The following is a 21383-nucleotide window of genomic DNA, read 5'->3' on the forward strand; positions in this document are numbered from 1 at the left end:
CGTTGTCTCTGCTCACGGAGAGCTTATGGTATAGTAGGAGAAATAGACATTAAACAACAAAAATAAATATTTAATGATGTGATAAATGACATAGAAGGTGTAACAGAAAAATAAAGGGATCCACTTTAGACACAGTGGTCTGGGAAGGTCTCTCTTAGAAGGTGATGTGTTTAAGCTGAGACCTAAAAAATAAGGAGGAACCCAGAAGGCAGAGGAGGAAACAGAAGGCAGATGTAAATAACTCTAACATAGAGAACTTTTCCCTCTAATAGAGGAGCTAAAAGTAGGTCAAGAAGGCTGAACAGAGGGCAGGGAGGAAGAAGCTAGTTGAGGCTGGAGATGGGCAAAACTATCCAGGGCCATGGAGACTGGATTTTATTCTGAGTGCAATGGGAAGCCTGCAGGGTTTTAAGCAGGCAAGTGAGGGATCTGATTTATATTAAAATTACTCTGGCTGTATTGTGGAGAATTGATTGGAGAGGGACAAAAGCAAAAGTGGGGAGAGCTTTCCAAAAGTTATTGCAGTATTACAGGTTAGAGGAGGTGATGGTTGAATGGAGAGAAGTGGATAAGTCCAAAATATACTTTGGAAATATAGTCCAAAGGGCCTGGTGAGAGAAAACATGGAGTCAAAGATGACTTAGATTCTTGGCCTCAGCAATGGAGCTGATGTATTACCACCCCCCTCCTTTTCCAGTCTAGGATACTAAAGCTCCAAGAGGCAAGATAATGTGTCCCAAGGGGTATGTCTAGTAAATGATGTGTAAAGGTATGAGTTTGTGCCCATGCAATTCCAGATACTGCACACATAACCAACACACTGTACTCTCTTCAACTAGTCACAGTCCTACTGCTTTCTAAAAGGAGAGAAGTGGCTGAATTCTGAATGATAATCTTTCAACCATAACTTCATTTGCTTAGTTACCAAAGAGAAAGTCAATATGCAGGGGTGTTGTCTGAAGCATACTTTGGCCTGGAGTGGTTTGGAATCTATTACTTGGATCACATGATGGAAACGATGATACTCCTTAAGTGTTCGACCTAGGTAAGCAAGTTCAAGTCTGAAGCATTGGAAACAACAATCCTGGATATTCATATTCTGTTGCCTGGCAAAAAACCGAGCTTCCAGCTCTTCATTCTCTCCCGTGGGACCAGGAGAAGATGTGTCATTCCTGAATTTCTTTGAGGCCTTCCAGCAACTTACATGACGTTGTCAAGGGCAGTTGCCCTGGGATAAATGGGTTTACTCTACAAGAAAAAGAAGAAAATGAAGTAGGTTAATAGGAACCAGAACCTCAGCCCACTCCTCACAGCTACAGAGGGAGGAGAGGAGAGCACTGACAGGCAGATGTGGGAATATTGATAGCCTAAGGCAGGATTAAATTTAAAAACAAGTAGGTTGAAAACTCAGTTATGCATGGTGACCCTAACACAAGATAATTTAGATACATTTTGGTGATGTTCTGAGACTTTCTATATCCTTTGCTATGTGTGCCTTTGTAAAATGGCCCTTTTACTTTTGCTTTATTTGCAAAACTATGGGTCTGGGGAGAAAGATAAGAATGTAAAAACATGGGGCAATCATGGGCTTACCTCTTTGGAATGATTAACTGTGGAGTAAATTGTGACAGAATCATCATTTTTCATACGCCTTGGGATCTCCATGTCCTGTGAAAAGAATCATACCCATTTGGCTCACACAGAGACAAGGCAATGTGACAAAAGGGAATATGTCAAAGGTCTTTGGGAGGAAGGCCAGGGAGTGTTTAGCAAGAAGGAGCTGGAGAACGAATGCCACCAGCTCTCAGACCTGTGAAGGTTAAGTGCCATATCCTGAGCCCCAAACAGAAGAGCAATGCTCCAGCAAATCAGTGGCTCAAGAACCAGAGAAAGGCAGAAAAGTGGCCTTGCTGTGTGAAGGAAAGGAAGCATTCTTGCCCTGCATCCAACTCTACTCTCCTTCCTCCACTTTAAAGAACTAACTTATATACTAGATGGTTATTTTATTATGTCTTTTTTTCTGAGATGTAATTGGAGCTGCCAATTTTACCTGCTCCATTTGTCCCTTTAATTCTAACTGCCAGGTCACCATGTCATGGGAATCACCTCAGGCATGGGGAACTGGTAGAATAGGAGCACCTGGCCTTAAGAATGGCTCTGCCTGGAATATGTGGTACAGTAAGAGCAGCAGAAGCCTGTATGTCCCTCAAAGAACCCACTCCTATATTTTTACACTTTAACTTAATTAAGGAATATTTAGAGAATTATCAAGACCTCAAAAACTCTCCGAAGTACATTTTTTCTACTGAAAAAAAAGCAACAAGTTTGCTGCAGATTAGTTTCTTGGTTTGTTGGAGTGATTCAGCTTGTCTTCAAGGGGAATTTCAAGGGGAAAGGTGATAGAAATACCTGTGCAAGTGAGAGCATGCCTTTTTACTCCCTCTTCAAGGAGCCTACTTCTCAAATACCTGTGAGGGGCTGTGTGAAGGGAGATTTGCTTGGGGAATCCAAGATTTCTAATTGGATCCATCATTTGGAGACTACTGAGTTTTCTTGGCTTGTTTTTCAGCAGATATGGTAACTGGCTTCCCAGGACATATAGTTTTATTTAGAAACGTGTCACCTGCAGGTGCTTTATTTAGGGTGGTGGGAGTTGCTGATGCATGAGAGAGGAATTCCTGATGATTGAGCAAAGCCATCCTGTTATGTTGCTAGAGTGAAGGGGAGGCGTGAGGGCTGCTCATGGCTTTAGTGTTCCCTATCGTGGAGGGGCTGAAAATTCTTGCCCCTCTTCCACTCTTGAGAGAGCTCCCCTGGTACCCCTACATCCAGGGTGAGAATCCCCTGGGCCCTACCACCACCCTGCTATGGAACTGTATCCTTTGGAAACCCTCATACTTAATAGAACTCTGAGCCATTCAGAAAGTACTTACTGAGTACTGTGCTGGGATATAAGGGAAGAGAAAGGAAGATATAACTTGCACTTTCAGGCAGTTTGTAATTAAGCTGAAGAGACAAGACTTACTGATGCATTAAACAGTTAGAGAACAGTGTAAAGCTGGGTATGAGTAAACATTCCCTAGGGGCAAGGGTGGCAAACACTAGAATAGTCTTGCCCATAACTTGGCCCCCCTGTCACAACCTTCTCCCCTCAGTGGTGTATGTGATTTGGATCAGATGACTGTAGTGACAGAATTGTGAATAGTGACTGTAAAAATAATGACAACGAGGAAGTATAAAGCTGGATGGACTCACCTTATTTGGATGAGTGACCCAAGCATACACAGTGTTCTCTGGAGACACTGAAGAGTACTCCACATTCCTTGTGAACTCTGTTGTTAACACAGGAAGGCATAGTCAGTGGTAGAACTACTCTGGGACTGCTCCCCCAGCACCTGGCCTTCCCCACAGCACTTTCTGTCCCTAAATAGGCAGTTGTTTGAGGCATTGTCCCTTCCTTAGGGTTCATTCATTTTTGACAGTATTTGGAGTTCTGGGTTGAGCCAGAACCTTCTTAGTCATGCGGTCTGTTTCTGACCTCATCTCTTGGGGTGGTGGGTGGTCTTGAGGTATACCCTAAAGCTCTGGAGTCTCCCTCAGGCTTCACATGCAGGCCAGAAAGCTCCTGGGACCAAACAGCACTGCCTATAGAAGAGCTGGCAACACCTCACTGGCAAGAATACTGGAGGCAATTATTTTACATATGTGATATTGTTAAACTTTTCAGAGGCCCTTAAGGTGGATTTGATTATTTTAGAGATGAGGAACTGGAGGCTCAGAAAACTCAGTTGACTTTGCAAAGTCACACAGGAAGTGATGGAACAGGAACTCGAATGCATATCTTCTGGCTCCAAACCTCATGACCTTTCCTCTACACGTGATGTCATGTATCTCTCATCTGAGAAATGAGACTCAGTGACAATATGAGTCCACAGCCTTTGTTCTTCACATCTCTATGTCACACATTCTTTTTAGACTGTGTCTCCACTGCCTAAATCCTGGAAGTGATGCAGTCAGGCAGTTTGGTTTTGGGCCCTTGATGCTCAAATTCTTTTCCTGCCCTGGACTTGCTGGGTGATAATAAACAGGCTGTGAGCCGGTTCACTGGCATTTAGTTTCTCCATCAGCAGGGTGAGGAGTGACCCTGATCTCTCTATGAGAAGCTGTGTGAGTGACTGATCCACATGCTTCTGAGGGACCCTGTAGGTCACACAGTTGTAAATTATCTCTCCTTGCACCACGTGATCTGTTCAAGTAATGACATTCTAACTGACTCCTCTCTCATCCAGCCCTCTGGCCAGTCCCCTTCCTCTTGTTCAGCACTTCCCATCTGCTTTTACAGAAGTTAAGAGTCTGGATGCTCACCAGGACCCTGGGTTTGCTGAGTGGACAAATGAAGAGAGCCTGAAAAACAAAATCAGAAAATTGAAATGTGTGACTGCAGTGAGAGAGGACTTTCACCCTCACCGCGATGGGTGTCTCTCCAGCGAATGTGGTGGGAGGGCCCTTAGGCTGGGTCCTGCCTTTCTCAGTGGACACCTCCCTCAGGACATTAGCAGGTGTGTAGTCACACCCAATGGGCCATCCCAGTGGATAGCAAAGCTAGGTTTTGCACCACCCCCTCCCTTCACCTGTCCTCCACGAGAGATCCTTGGGAATCAGAGGCCCCCGACTGTATATCCCTGGAATCCTTGGGAAGAGACAAGTAGGAAGAAAGAAAACCTGCCTCTTCTTTTCCTCCAAATAAGAAATGACACAATGATGACTATGCATATCACAGGAACCACAATCATAATCCATCTGGTATCCGGGAGTTTATTTATCTTAACGCCTGAAATGAGAAAAAAAGTGGCACTTGAGCCACACAGAGTGGGGCCCACAGCATTGTTCTCAGAGCCTCCAGAGAGCTTCTTCTAGGCTGTGTTTGGGAGCTGGTAGGTTTATCTATACCTAGAGGCTCCATGGCTCTGGGCAGGCTTTTGGGGATTGGGAGTCCCATGTGGCAAGTGGGGCAGGGAGTGACCAGGTATAGTCATGGGGAGAAACCAATCCTGCCTTCCCATGGCCTTTGCTCTTGGGCTCTGGGTTGGAGGAGGGGTTGAGAGTGGAGGAAGGAGAAAGGAGAGACCTCTGGGCATAGTGAGAGGCACAGAGCTCCAGAGGGCTTCTGTTTCCTCCCCCACCCCAACCCCTCCAGCAGCATTTGGCTGCTTTCCACTGGGCCACTGTTTTGGGAATCAGGTAGGATGTGAGCACATGCTATATCCCACAGCTGCTCAAGGCTCTCAGAGAGACCTGAGGCTGACTGTTACCTTCACAGAGCCTCTGAGCAGAGACAGAGAAGGACAAATTGCTGACAGGGTTCTCTGCTATGCAGGTGTAGCTCTGTTCGCTGGAATTCTCTGGGGTCCAGAAGATGGTGAGATTTGGTTCACATACAGATGTGTTTTCTGAGACCTGCCACCTTAATGAGACAATGTCATTTGGATTCTCCACCGAGCAGGTAAGGTGGATCTTACAGGTCCTATTCTCAGACAGTTGAGTGTCATTGGTAACTTGCATGTTCCTCAGTTGTCCTGTGTGCAGAAAAGAGACACAGATTTGGGACAAATGGCTTGTCTCAGCCCACTGTGAAAGACATCCTTTGCCTCAATGTTTCTGTATTTCACCTCTGCTGTATGTTGTGGTCTGTATACTCTCTAAATGATTCTGCTTGTATTGCCTAATTGATGGTAGCAAGGTATAGGGTAACTGAATACTGAAGGACATCAATATGGGACAGAGTAGCCCATGGGAGAAGTGGGAGCAGAGAGACTGTTCCCGTTGTGGCCTCCAACTAGTTGGGTAATTTTGGTCTGGTCACTTGACTTTTCTGGGCTCCAGTTTATCCCTGGGGTCCATTCTAACCCTTTTACACTGCCGCTATGTAAAGACAATTTGGAGACCAAAATGAGGGCCCTGAGGGCTACCTCAGCCAGGTCAGAAACCAGGACGGCAGGCACAAAGAACCCTGTTTCCTTTGTCTTCAGAATTCTCTAACCTGGGTGGAAGATGGAAGCTTAACTTCCTTAGAGAATCATATTTCTCACAAATCTGTGAGGAACTTGGTCCTCACTGTATCTGACCCTGGCTGCAACAACGAGAAAGAGACCCAGATGCAGAAAGTCAGCAAGACAGAAAGGGAAATATTGGGAAACAATGAATTAGGGAAGGAAGAGTGAAGAAACTGGGAGAGCAAGGAGGCTGTTCCAGGGAGCGAAGAAGTACAATATATTCATGCATCCAAGATGGCCTGCAGTGCAGAAATTTCTGAGAGCAGAGAACAGAAAATATTGCCTAGGAGGAAGGCAGTATCTGCGAACCAATGCGGACATGAGAGCAAGACAGAAAAGGCCACTGACCTAGCCTTGACCCAAGGGTTGAAGTAAAGGTGATCCAACAAAGAACAGAATGACTTCAACTCTGATTAGAAGACACTAAATGATGCTTTAAGCTTAGTTAACTAAATAGGAGTTGTACAATATATGCACTTATATCCCGGGACAGTTTTCAGGTAGGCAGTTATATATTCGTTAAGTGGAAAAAAGTACAAAGATACATCTTTGAGATAAGCCATGGACATGAGATGAGGGAGATGTGACACTGATAACGAATATTGGCCACCCCTGTGCTAGGCACTGTCTCATTTAATCCTCATAATTATCCCAGAAATAGGTATTATTGCCTGCTTTTACAGATAAAGAAACTGAGACTCGGAGATATTAATAGTCTGTTCATGGTCATGTAGCCAGTAAATGACAAAGCCATGATCCTAATCCAGGTTTTCCTGACTCCAAATCATGTTACTTCTTTACAAACCCCTCCAATGGCTCTCAATCTCACTGAGAGTAGAAGCCAAAGTCTCTGTGATGGCTCTCAGTACCTTACATGATGTGGTCCCTATTCTCTTTCTGACATCATTTCCTATTTCTCTTCCCCTCACTCTGCCTCTGTATGTTTAGTCTCCTTGTTTTTCCTTGAGCATTCCAGGAACAGGAGGGTCTTGCTACCTATGCTGAATGGCTCTTCCTCCAGAGAACTGCAAGACTCTCACCCTCACATCCAAGAGGTCTTGGCTCAAATGTTCTCATCTTTTCAATGAGACCACTCCCTTTAAAGGTGACCCTGCTCCTTGGCACTCCTGGTGCTCCTTATGCTGTTCTAATCTCTCTCTTTTTTTTTTTTCTGTAGCACTCATGGCTTTATTACATACTTAAATATTATGTGTATTGTTTATTACCTACCCCTACTTCCCATCCACAATGTCAGCTCCGTGAGGGCAGGAATCTTTGTTCTGTTCACTGATATATTCCAAGTGCCTAGAACAGTGTCTCATACATTGTCCATGGCCAACAAATATTGTTGACTCGATGAATAAACTTAAGAGGGCTTCAGTTTTTTTCTTAACACCAAACTCTAGGCAGTCACTACTAATTAGTATTGGTCCATAAAATCTAGCCTTTGCCATCCCTATTCTGGCACATGCTGAGTAATTGGCCAATGTTAAACAAACAAACAAACAAAACCTATAGAGTTCATACCTTATAATTCTTTTGCCCTATTATAAAAACAAGTTGGTATAGCTTACACATCTCTTTGTGTGTGTACCTTTGAAGGAGAGGAGCTTTCCTGAAAAGTCCTTAAAAGGGATTGGCATTGGGTCTCAGGAGTGTGGTTGTTGATGCAGAAGAAGTCATGCTTGGTCTTCTCAATAGTATCAGAAGAACATTGTCTCCATAAATGTGATGGAGCCTGGTACGGGATCTGTTCTCAGGCTTTCCAGTACATGTGTCTCTCTCCTCCCCAGGGTCCTAGCACTGCCTTGATGATCTCTGGTCACCCAGGGTGATCCTGCTTGTAGACTGTTGAATGATGACCCCCCAGACTCTGAATAGTACCTTATTTGGAAAAAGGGTATTTGCAGATGGAATTGAGTTAGGTGAGGAGATCATTTAGGATTATCTGGGTAGGCCCTAAATCCAATGACAAGTATTCTTATAATAAGAAAGCAAAGGGATATTTGAGACAGACAGAAGAAGAGAAAACACAGAGAAGAGGAGAAGGCAGTGTGATCACAGAGGACAGATTGGAATGATGCAGGCTCAAGCCAAAGAACACCAAGGAATGTAGACAGCAACCAGAAGTCGGAGAGGCAAAGAACAGACTGTCTCCTGGGACCTCCAGAGAGAGTATTGCCCTGTCCACACCTTGATTTTGAGCTTCTGGCCTTCAGGACTGTGAAAGAATAAATTTCTGTTGTTCTAAGCCACCTAGTTTGTGGTATTTTGTTTCGGGAGGCTCAGGAATGTAATGCGCTGACCTAGGGCAATTTTACCCCTTGTTTTGGAATCTCCTGTTCAGAACTTCTCCAGACATCCACTCTTTCCCATCAGATTTACCTGTTCTGTGTCCTCTTCTTTCAAGGATATGACTTTGACTAAACTAACTAGTAAACCTGTCAAAAATTCAGGGATACTAAAGGTTAACATGAAATTTATTTCTTTTTTAATTGAAACATAAATTGATTGTACCTATCTGTGAGTTACAGAGTTGAATATCAATACCCATGTGCAATATGTGATGCTCAAATCAGGATAATTAGTATATTCAACATTACACAATCTAATCATTTTTTTATGTCCCTTTACCAATTTCTTGCTTACCGCCCCTCTCTCCCTTTCCCACCTCTGGTGGCCTCAGTTCTGTTCTCTCCTTTTGAAAGTTCAACAAATTATTGTGATCATTGTATCTTTCTCTTTTTATTTATTTGTTTATTGTTTTAGCTCCCTCTTATGAGTGAGGACGTGCAGTATTTCTCTTTCTGTGTCTGGCTTATTTCACTTATCGTGTAATCTATTTGTGGAGGCATTTTACTGCAACAGTATTTTTGTGGATACCATGTCTTAACCCAGAGGACTCCTGAATCTCCTGTACAACATCCCTGCTAAATGATTATCCTAAAGCTATTGATGGCATCTCTAAACATCATTGATTGCTAGAAAGATTTTTAAATATTGATTCATAAGGTATCTCATTATAGTTTCCACAATTTTATGTTGAGAACATTTTTATTCTTTCATCTTGGGGAGGCAGACTTTTGACTAGTGGTCAACATGAGCTGTCTAGGGAAAATATTGTCAGAAATTAAATAACCTTGATGGAAAATTCATTTCTCTTTATCTGCTCATCTTTACAGAGTCCACTCTAGCTAGACCACTGTTTTGTACAAGGACTGCTCCATCAGGTCAGACTATCCCTTGTGCAGTGAGGTATCGTGGCAGGGTGGTTATGTGGGAAGCGCTGCCACTTACTATCTCTCTGAGGCTATGCTTCTGGGGTAAGGATTGTACCTACCTCATGGAGACTTTGTGAAGATTACATGACAGATACATGTAATGCACATGGTAACAGTATCATAAATATTTCACTTCCATTACTTCTGCTACATTTCTGGTTGAAAGGGACCATTTTATTGGGTAGAATGAGGTGATTCTGGGTTGGGAGTCACAGACTTAGGTTCTGTTCTCAGCTGTGTCACTAACTTGTTGTCAATGTCATTAAATTGCTTTAATGCTGGACCTCTTTCGGACTCCAAATACCATACTGTTTACCACTAGGCTGTAGTGTGCTTTTGCAGTCACATAGGATTGAAATACATATTTTTTTGAAAAGTCCACACATAATTAAACCTCACTCACTGAAGATCTTCAGAATGTAAGTGGAGAGGAATGTAGAGGTCTCTGTGGTTATCTGGGCACCATAGGATCCTGTGTCTGCCATTGTCAGGTTGCTGAGCTGCAAGGAGTAAGACTGGGTGAAGTTCATTCGTTCTCTCCTCTTTGGATCAGTCACCTGGATTAGTGGACTTCCTGTTCCACTTGCCTTTATGAAGGTGATAGACTTTCCATTGTAAAGCCAAGTAATGGCCTCAACTGTCTCTTTTGCAGGAAACTTCGGATGAAGAGTTACTGACTCCCCCAGAACCCCATTCACTATCAGTGGGGTTGAGCTGCTTTGTGAAACTGCATTCCCTGTAAACACAAAGAAGAAAAAGGCTATAAAATTGTCCCTGACAACAGCCCCCTGACTCCTGCACCCTTTCCCCTTAACTCTGCCAGTCTGTTAGACCTCTCTGGCTTCAGAAGCCCAGAAATATGAAGGAGAGGATAAGGGTTAGGAGAAGTGTTAAAAAGGACAATCACATGCCCAGCAGCTCCATCTCCAACAAAATGTCTGGCAGTCTTGGTTAATAGGCAGTTGGCCCAGATGATCTTACCCCAATGCCCCTTCCCACACTGGATGATATCTCCTGGGTCATGACCACACTTCGTGGCCCCAGCCTCTGAGCTCTTTGGCCATTAGGTGGAAAAGAACAGGAAACTACATCAACTCCCTTGCATAGATTCCAAAAACTGCAAGTCTTGGCTGATGAAATATAATTAAAAACCAATGTTTATCATTACCTACTGTGTATCCATGATAGTAGGCTTGTGCGATTTAGAGGATTGATAACAGGGATTTACAGCATACGCAGTTCTTCTTATACATTATTTCATTTGATGCTGACAACAATTCTTTGAGGCAGATAGGGTTGATATTATTATATCCACTTTTAGGTAAAGGAACTGAGACACAGAGAGGTTAACTAATTTCCCCAGGGCTACACAGCTAAAGAATAGTAGAGTTGGGATTCAAACCCAGATCTTCTGACTCCAGTTACATTGTGCTGTTTTCATGATAACCAGAAGATATCTTTTCTGCTCTCAAAAGATGATTGTCTAGTAGTTGAGGAGATAAAACTGATAAATATTAAAACAATAAATGCAATTTTAAAGTAACACATAATGACCATTTTCTTGTGAGCCTGTCTCAGAGCCATCAGTATTTGAGCATAAAAGGCCAAATGGTCACAATTCTTAAGAAGATCATTTCTTAGCATCCATTGCCAAATTCTCAGCACTCATCACTCTGTTTTGTGGTCCTCTGTTTACTCGTTTGTCTAATTGTAGATGCCTTAATTACCCTTACATCACAGCACTCATCACTGTGCCTGACACATAGTAGGATCTGTGGAAATGTTTGAGTGAATCAAGGAATAAATAACTATAACTATGGTCTCAACCATCTCAGAATCCCGATTTCTCAGGAGAGGAGCTGAGTATGGGGGAAAATGTCTCTTGGGATCCTAAGGCTGAGGTCCTGGATGAGCTTGCACTTCCTCTTTCTGCCCTGAGTTGTCATGTGGATTCTGGGCACATGAACACTGCCATCACCACTCCCCCTCTGTACTACATCTTTCCTATTAGCCCTTTAACATGCTGCTATTTGTCATCTTGACCCCTCTTCCCTCTCAGAATCACATGGGTGAATATCACAAGCAAAATCTTGAGACAAAACAAACAAACAAAAAAATCCAGATGCAGAAAGAATACAATGGTATGATTCCCCATTTATTTAAAGTTTAAAAATAGGAGGAGTTTCAAGATGGCGGCGGCTGCGGCGGCTGGCGCGGAGTAGCTGAGGTGGAAAAGGCGGCCACTGGGCCTCAGGCAGCCGGGAAACTTGTGGACCTTCCCCTGGCCATCTCTTAAGGGAGGTCTGCTGCTGCTGGCCGGTCGTGGGGGCTCAACGCCACTTTGCCCCCGGCAGGAGAGGCTGCCTCATTTACAGGCAAGAGCTTTGAAGTGTGGAGCAGGAAAAGAACTGATTCTTAGCTGCAAAAGCGAGTCTTGAAACAGGGAACACGGCGCCAGGGCTGCTGTGGATGCAGCCAGGATCCCGGAGGCTGGGGCCGCACTGAAGGCGGCCAGCTGCCCTATTCAGGATTCGAGGTTTCAGGCCGGCATTAAAGAAGATTCCTGGGAGCGCCCGAGCGGTGCCGCGACTGAACAGCCCGAGGCGGCAGCGCCGAGAACACGGAAGGCAACAAACCAGAGACAGAGCGAGCGCCCGACCTGGCACAGCACTGTGAGTGATCCCTGGCACAGCTCTGTTCGGGGGGTGGATGCCCACGTGGCTCCCGCCTGCACCACCAGGCTACTCACTGCCCCGGTGCTGCCTCCATTTTCCCAGGTGCGGGCAGCTCCGCCCTGCTCAGCCATCACTGAGCCCATTTGCTTGGCCTGGCGCGGGGCTTTCCAGACCCTGCGGGCCGGCCTCCTCTCCCACTCCCTCCGCGGTTCTCTGGCGGGGCTGGGGGTGTGGGGCGTCCTGACCAGTGTTGGGAGGGCTAGGAAGTACGGGCGGGCCGACTGTCACTCCACCACACCCTGGACTCCGGCCCGGTAAACTTCCTGTTACTGGGAGGCAGATTCCATTTCTGCGACCACCAGTTTGGAAAAAAGCCTAACGAATTTCTGGTTGGGAATAGTGTGGTAGGAGAGTTCCCAGGTCCGCTTGAACCTGCCAGAGAGCAGGCTGCAGGCGGGCACTAGACTCGGTTTATACCGGGGGGATACAAAGGTGAACAAGACCCGAGAAAGATCTACACAGTGCTACAAAGGCACCCAGAGAGACCGGTCGTCTGTGCCTAGCAGAAACCTGGTAGACTTCCTGGGCGAGGCGGTGCTGAGCAGGGTCTTGAAGGCCCAGCTGATAGACGAGGGGTGCAGAAGACACGCCCCAGCCCAGCACAGTGTGCACAGAGGGGGGAGACGTGCGGCCAGGGAGGCGGAGACTCGACAGAAACCACACACCCGGTGGGGTCGCCACTGCACGATCTAACAGCCTGGGCCAGAGCACACGGAACGGGGAGAAGTCCTGTACAGAAAGTGAAAGCTCAACAGAGATCACACACCCTGTGGTACGTGATCCACCAGCCCAGCAGAGTACAAGCTGACCAGAAAGGTGGATCCCCGGAGAAGCCCAAGACCCGAGGCAACCACACACACAAGACACTAGAGGCCAACTGAGCAGTCACGGCGGGAGCCATACCAAATTGGCAACCACAGCAACATCCTAGTTAGTCATTAGTCTCAAACTGGTGGACTGTGAAACCCCCTGCCACAATGAATAAACACCAAAAAAAAGACACCAGAAATACAAAAAATCAAGAAAGTACACCACCAAAAGTTAATAAATCTCAAACTCTAGATCCTATAGAACAAGAAGCCCTTGAAATAACTGACAAGGAATTTCGAGTGATAATTCTAAGGAAACTGAATGAGATACAAGAAAACTCAGCTAGACATCATGATGAAATGAGGAAAAGTATACAGGATCTGAAAGAGGAAATATACAAGGAAATCAATGTCCTGAAAAAAGTGTAGCAGAACTTGCTGAACTGAAGAAGTTATTCAGCGAAATAAAAAACACAACGGAGAGTTTAACCAGCAGGCTTGTCGAAGTTGAAGAGAGAACCTCTGAACTTGAAGATGGGCTGTTTGAAATAACACAAGCAGACAAAAAGAAAGAAAAAAGAATCAAGGACATGGAAGAAAATCTGAGAGAGATATCAGACAACCTCAAGCGCTCAAATATCCGAGTCATGGGTATTCCAGAAGGGGAGGAAAATGGAGATTCCATTGAAAACATATTCAACAAAATAGTGGCAGAAAACTTCCCAGGTATAGGAAAAATCACAGATCTTCAGATCCAGGAAGCTCAACGATCTCCAAACGTATTCAACCCAAAAATGCCTTCTCCAAGACATGTCATAGTCAAATTGGCAAAACTCAGAGACAAAGAGAGAATCTTAAAAGCTGCAAGAGAGAAGCGTCAAATCACCTATAAGGGAGCCCCAATCAGGTTAACATCAGACTTTTCATCACAAACCCTAAAAGCTAGAAAGGAATGGGATGATATTTTCAAAATACTAAAAGACAAAGATTGCCAGCCAAGAATACTCTACCCTGCCGGGCTATCCTTCCGAAATGAGGGGCAAATAGTATATTTCTCAGACAAACAAAAACTGCGGGAGTTCACTACCACAAGACCACCCTTACAAGAAATCCTCAAGGGAGTACTGGGTTTGGTTCCTGAAAAATAACTACCACTGCCATAAAAACCTAAGAAAAATCTAAACCCGCTAGTACAATAAAAATGGCATTCATGAAGAGAAAACAAGCTAACAAAAACACTATCTACAACCTAAGGAACCAACAAACAAAGAAACCAAACAGTGAATCAGAAAGCAAGGAACAAAAGACACCTTAGACAACCAAACAACCAATAAAATGCTAGGAATAAATCAACACCTTTCAATAACAACTCTTAATGTTAAAGGCTTAAATTCCCCAATTAAAAGACACAGACTGGCTGACTGGATCAAAAAGCAGGACCCAACTATGCGCTGCCTACAAGAGACCCACCTCACCCATAAAGATTCACACAGACTAAGAGTGAAAGGATGGAAAAAGATTTACCATGCAAACAGAAAAGAAAAACGAGCTGGAGTGGCTATTCTTATATCTGACAAAATAGACTTTAAACTAAAAACCATAAAAAGAGACAATGAGGGACACTACTTAATGATAAAAGGACTGATCCATCAAGAAGACATAACAATCATAAATATGTACGCACCCAATGTTGGAGCAGCCAGATTTATAAAACAAACTCTATTAGACCTAAAGAGGAAATAGACACTAATACCGTAATAGCAGGGGACCTGAACACCCCACTGTCAATATTAGACAGATCATCTAGGCAAAGAATCAGTAGAGAAACACAAGATCTAAACTAGACTCTAGACCAATTGGAATTGGCAGATATCTACAGAACATTCCACCCAACAACCTCAGAATATTCATTCTTCTCATCAGCACATGGATCATTCTCCAGGATAGATCACATATTAGGTCACAAATCAAGTCTCAATAAATTCAAAAAAATTGGAATTATCCCATGTATTTTCTCAGACCACAATGGATTAAAACTAGAAATTAATAACAAACAAAACTCTGGAAACTATACAAACACATGGAAATTAAACAGCATTCTACTTAATGACATATGGGTCCAAGAAGAAATCAAGCAGGAAATCAAAAAGTTTATTGAAACTAATGAAAACAATGATACATCATACCAAAACCTGTGGGATACTGCAAAAGCAGTATTGAGGGGAAAATTTATTGCATTAAATGCTCACTTCAGAAGAATGGAAAGATGGCAAGTGAACAACCTAACACTTCACCTTAAAGAACTAGAAAAACAAGAACAATCCAATCCTAAAGTTAGCAGACGGAAAGAAATCATTAAGATCATAGCAGAACTGAATGAAATTGAAAACCAAAAAACAATTCAAAAGATCAACGAATCAAAAAGTTGGTTTTTTGAAAAGATAAATAAAATAGACAAACCATTAGCATGGCTAACAAAAAAAAGAAGAGAGAAGACTCAAATAACAAAAATTAGAAATGAAAAAGGCGATATTACAACTGATTCATCTGAAATACAAGGAATCATTCGAGACTACTATAAACAACTATACGCCAACAAATTTGAAAATCTGGAGGAAATGGATAAATTTCTGGACACACACAAGCTCCCAAAACTGAACCATGAAGACGTAGAAAATTTGAACAGACCAATAACAATAAAGGAGATTGAAGCTGTTATCAGAAGGCTCCCAACAAAGAAAAGCCCAGGACCAGATGGATTCACAGCAGAATTTTACCAAACATTCAAACAGGAATTGACACCGATTCTTTACAAACTATTCCAAAAGATTGAAACGGACGCAAATCTCCCAAACTCATTCTATGAAGCAAACATCATCCTAATACCAAAACCAGGTAAAGATATAACCAAAAAAGAAAACTACAGGCCGATATCCTTGATGAATATAGATGCAAAAATCCTCACTAAAATACTAGCAAACAGAATACAGCAACACATACGAAAAATTATTCATCACGATCAAGTGGGATTCATCCCAGGGATGCAAGGTTGTTTCAACATACGCAAATCAATAAATGTGATACACCATATTAATAAACTCAAACACAAGGACCATATGATCATCTCTATAGATGCTGAAAAAGCATTTGATAAAGTTCAGCACTCATTCATGACAAAGACCCTCTATAAGTTAGGTATAGAGGGAAAGTATCTCAACATAATTAAAGCCATATATGCCAAGCCCACTGCCAATATCATCCTGAATGGGGAAAAGCTGAAAGCTTTTCCTTTAAGAACAGGCACTAGACAAGGTTGCCCACTCTCACCACTCCTATTCAACATAGTGTTGGAAGTACTAGCCAGAGCAATCAGAGAAGAGAAGGAAATAAAGGGCATCCAGATTGGAAAAGATGAAGTCAAACTGTCCCTGTTTGCAGATGACATGATCCTATATATCGAACAGCCTAAAACCTCTACAAAAAAACTGTTGGAATTGATAAATGATTTCAGCACAGTAGCAGGATACAAAATCAACACACAAAAATCAGTAGCATTTCTTTTCTCCAATAGTGAACATGCAGAAGGAGAAATCAAGAAAGCCTGCCCATTTACAATAGCCACCAAAAAAATAAAATACTTAGGAATTGAGTTAACCAAGGAGGTGAAAAATCTCTGTAATGAGAACTACAAACCACTGCTGAGAGAAATTAGAGAGGATACAAGAAGATGGAAAGATATTCCATGCTCTTGGATTGGAAGAATCAACATAGTGAAAATGTCCATACTACCCAAAGTGATATACAAATTCAATGCAATCCCCATCAAAATTCCAAAGACATTTTTCTCAGAAATGGAAAAAACTATTCAGACATTTATATGGAAAAATAAAAGACCACGAATAGCCAAAGCAATGCTCAGCAAAAAAAATAAAGCTGGAGGCATAACACTACCTGACTTTAAGCTATACTACAAAGCTATAATAACCAAAACAGTATGGTACTGGCATAAAAACAGACACACTGACCAATGGAATAGAATAGAGAATCCAGAAATGAACCCACACACTTACTGCCATCTGATCTTTGACAAAGGCACCAAGCCTATTCACTGGGGAAGGGACTGCCTCTTCAGCAAGTGGTGCTGGGATAACTGGATATCGATATGCAGGAGAATGAAACTAGATCCATACCTCTCACCGTATACTAAAATCAACTCAAAATGGATTAAGGATTTAAATATACACCCTGAGACAATAAAACTTCTTAAAGAAAACATAGGGGAAACACTTCAGGAAATAGGACTGGGCACAGACTTCATGAATACGACCCCAAAAGCACGGGCAACCAAAGGAAAAATAAACAAATGGGATTATATCAAACTAAAAAGCTTCTGCACAGCAAAAGAAACAATTAAAAGAGTTAAAAGACAACCAACAGAGTGGGAGAAAATATTTGCAAAATATACATCTGACAAAGGATTAATATCCAGAATATATAAGGAACTCAAACAACTTTACAAGAAGAAAACAAGCAACCCAATTAAAAAATGGGCAAAAGAGCTAAGTAGGCATTTCTCTAAGGAAGATATCCAAATGGCCAACAGACATATGAAAAAATGCTCAACATCACTCAGCATCCGGGAAATGCAAATCAAAACCACATTGAGATACCATCTCACCCCAGTTAGGATGGCTAAAATCCAAAAGACTATGAACGATAAATGCTGGCGAGGCTGCGGAGAAAAAGGAACACTCATACATTGTTGGTGGGACTGCAAAATGGTGCAGCCTCTATGGAAAATGGTATGGAGGTTCCTTAAACAATTGCAAATAGATCTACCATACGACCCAGCCATCCCACTGTTGGGAATATACCCAGAGGAATGGAAATCATCAAGTCGAAGGTATACCTGTTCCCCAATGTTCATCGCAGCACTCTTTACAATAGCCAAGAGTTGGAACCAGCCCAAATGCCCATCATCAGATGAGTGGATACGGAAAATGTGGTACATCTACACAATGGAATACTACTCAGCTATAAAAACGAATGAAATACTGCCATTTGCAACATCATGGATGGACCTTGAGAGAATTATATTAAGTGAAACAAGTCAGGCACAGAAAGAGAAATACCACATGTTCTCACTTATTGGAGGGAGCTAAAAATTAATATATAAATTCACACACACACATACACACACACACACAAATGGGGGGGGGAAGAAGATATAATAACCACAATTATTTGAAGTTGATACAACAAACAAACAGAAAGGACATTGTTGGGGGGGAGGGGGGGAGGGAGAAGGGAGGGAGGTTTTGGTGATGGGGAGCATTAATCAGCTACAATGTATATCGACAAAATAAAATTTAAAAAAATAAATAATAATAAATAAATAAATAAATTTAAAAAAATAAATAAAAAATAAAGTTTAAAAATAGGCAAAGCAAATCTATACTGTTGGAAGTCTGGAGGGTAGCTGCCTTTGAGGCAGCAGGGAGGGTAGTGAGTAGAAAGGATTCTGGAGTGCTAGTAACGTTCTATTTCTTGATCTGTGTCTGGCTACACAGACTTATTCATTTTATGATAATTAATTGAGCTGACACTTAGGATTTGTACAGTTTTCTCTCTGTATTTTGGTAAAAAAAAAAAAAAGGTAAAAACAACAACAAAGTGAAACAAACTAAATCATTACAATGGCCTATAAGGACTGAAATGATCTAACCATTTTTCTCTTTTGACCTAATTCCTCTAACTGTCTCCCTTGTTCAGTTTACTCCAACCTGCCTGGCTGTTCCTTGAATAGTCCAGGACTTTTGCACTTGCAATCCTCTCTGCTTGAAATGCTCTTCTTCCAAGTATCCACGTGGCTTACTCTTTTGCCTCCATACAGTCTTTAATGCAAACATTCCCTCTTAAAGAGGCCTTGGAGAAGTGTGACCACTCTTTTCTCACTGCTAGCAACCCCTACCCACCCTTGTACATCCAGCTGCCTTTGTATTTATTTTTCTCTTATAGTACTTACCATCTAGTATATTTTAGAATTTATGTATTTTTTTTTCTCTCCTTTCCACTAGAATGTAAGTTCCATGAAGGCAAGGATTTTTGTCTGCTTGTTCATGCCTGTGAACATTCCTGAACAGTGCCTAACACATAGTACGCATCTAATGACTATTTGCTGAGTGAATGGACATATCTCCATCCCTTCCCTTGGAGATTCTCTGTTCATGATGTTAAAGTTCAATTCCTCTTAGTAAGGAGTCTGGGCTTACCCAGTGGCCCAAGGGAACTGTTCTTCCCTGGCCTAGCACACTCCAATAAGTTCCCTTGCTTTTATAGAATGCAATTATTAGCTTATTAACAAGTCATTAATTCTACTATTTGCTGAGTTCTAAGCTAATTCATGAATAAAACTTTAGACATCATAGTACTCAGACCAAGTGGTGTAGCATTAGTCTTGGATAGAGGCGGGTCTCCTTTTCTTTTGAAATCAAAAAGAATGAGGATAAAGATCTCAAGAGATTTAGAGGTGAAAGGGGGAGAAGTTGAGACATTTCACTTAGGTAAGCCTCAAAGTTGTTCTAAGAGAAGTAGATCTGATAGGGCCAGGAAGAAGATGGATGAGGCATTTAAAAACTACTATGAGAAATTTGTTAGGAAACTGAGAAGTGATCAATAAATAGGTGTGGAAGCCATGGGGAGGACTTGGCCATGACTGGTTGACAGGCATAATTCATGGAGTCCATATAGTTTTGTGACTTTATCCAATGGTGCTAGGACATGTAGCCCAGGAATAGATGGAGAAAGGTGCTGGGGATTACTTAATACCAGAAATGGTCACAGTAGGGGCAGATATGGCACCAAAAGGTGACAGGTTTCAAGGGAATAGTGACTACTTTGTTGAAATTGCTGGCCAAAAGTCTGAGGATGGGTGATGTTAGTGAAAATGGCACAGAAAGTAGTTCCAAGGGTCTATCCATCCACAGAAACACACACACACACACACACACACACACACACACACACACACACACAAACACAATGAGCAAACATTATCAGAACTGACTTTGTCAGAATTCTGAAAATAGTCAAAGGTTTATAACAATCAAGCAAATAATGAATCAAGAAATGAGCCTCTCGCTCTTGCCATTCTTGCCATGTGATATCCTGGTTGCTATGTGATACCCTAGTCGCCATGGTACCCTGTTGAGTTCCCACCCAGAATAAGGCCCTCACCAGATGCATGCCCTGGATCATGGACTTCTCAGCCACCCAAACTCTGTGATCAAGAGCTCGGACGACGCTGGCGTGTGAGACGCCAGGAGTGCGTGCTGGTCGCCGGGCACAACTCCCATGCGGTCCTTCCGCTGTGGGTGCCAGAGACCAAGAGCGACCACCCAGGCCCAGAACACACTCATCAGTTCCCCATCTGACACCCGAGAGCAGAAGAGGCTGCTTGAGGATCCTAAGATGGCGGTGGCTGCGGCAGTTGGCGCGGAGAAGCTGAGGTGGAAAAGGCGGCCACTGGGCCTTAGGCAGCCGGGAAACTTGTGGACCTTCCCCTTGCCATCTCTTAAGGGAGGACCGCTGCTGGTGGCCAGTCGTGGGGGCTGATCGCCACTTTGCCCTTTGCAGGAGAGGCTGCCTCATTTACAGGCAACAGCTTTGAAGTATGGAGCAGGAAAAGAACTGTTTCTTAGCTGCAAAAGCGAGTCTCTAAACAGGGAACACGGTGCTGGGGCTGCTGTTGACGCAGCCAGGATCCCGGAGGCCGGGGATGCGCTGAAGGCAGCCAGCTGCCCTATTCAGGATTCGAGGTTTCAGGCTAGCATAAAAGAAGATTCCTGGGAGCGCCCAAGCCGCGCCGCGACTGAGCAGCCCGAGGCGGCGGCGGCTGAGAACAGGGACAGCAACAAAGCAGAGGTGGAGAGGGAGCCGCCCAACCCGGCATAGCCCTATGAGTGACCCCCGGCCAGGCCCTGCTCGGGGGGCAGACGCCCGCCCGGCTTCCGCCTGCCCTACTGGGCCACTCACTGGCCCCGGGGCTGCCTCCATTTTCTCAGGTGGTGGCGGCTCCAGCCCGGCTCAGCCAAGCCTGTCCTCCTCGCCCGGCTTGGCTCCTCACTTAGCCTTCCCACTTGCTTGCCCCAGCACGGGGCTTCCTGGGGCCTGCGGGCCGGCCTCTGCTCCCAATCCCTCCATGGTTCTCTGGCAGGGCTGGTGGCATGGGGCATCCCCGGCCAGCATTGGGAGGGCAAGGAAGTATGGGCTGGGCCGACTCTCACACCACCGCACCCTGGGCTCCGGCCCCCAGTAAACTTCCTGTTACCAGGAGGCAGATACCATCTCTGCGGCCACCAGTTCAGAAAAACACCTAACCGATTTCTGGTTAGGAATAGTGTGGTTGGAGAGTTCCCAAGTTCGCTTGAACCTGCCAGAGAGCTGACTGCGGGAGGGCACCGGACTTGGTCTGCGCCGGGGGGATGCAAAGGCGAACCACGTACT

General features: G+C 43.7%; 1 protein-coding gene across 1 annotated transcript; it reads right to left on the reverse strand.

Annotated features, from left to right (window-relative positions):
- Positions 1 to 1200: 1200 nt before the first annotated feature.
- Positions 1201 to 20829, reverse strand: SLAMF6 (SLAM family member 6). Its single transcript, XM_063105885.1, has 8 exons — positions 20823 to 20829; positions 9738 to 10070; positions 5313 to 5576; positions 4727 to 4831; positions 4366 to 4404; positions 3256 to 3332; positions 1594 to 1668; positions 1201 to 1248 (listed from the first exon to the last, which is right to left on the reverse strand). Exons 1-8 carry the CDS (start codon positions 20827 to 20829, stop codon positions 1201 to 1203), a joined length of 948 nt encoding a protein of 315 aa, XP_062961955.1.
- Positions 20830 to 21383: the final 554 nt, after the last annotated feature.

The sequence above is a fragment of the Cynocephalus volans genome, chromosome 8 (genome assembly GCF_027409185.1).
Source record: "Cynocephalus volans isolate mCynVol1 chromosome 8, mCynVol1.pri, whole genome shotgun sequence".
Classification (NCBI taxonomy): Eukaryota; Metazoa; Chordata; class Mammalia; order Dermoptera; family Cynocephalidae; genus Cynocephalus; species Cynocephalus volans.

Bases quoted from the DNA above. Each gene is read 5' to 3' on its own strand.
- SLAMF6 (XM_063105885.1), bottom strand. The intron at 4,832-5,312 runs GTAACAGTCAGC...TTCTCATTTCAG, and splicing joins TGCTCAGAGGCTCTGTGAAG to GCGTTAAGATAAATAAACTC. The intron at 1,249-1,593 runs GTAAGCCCATGA...TTTTTCTTGTAG, and splicing joins CAGTTAATCATTCCAAAGAG to AGTAAACCCATTTATCCCAG.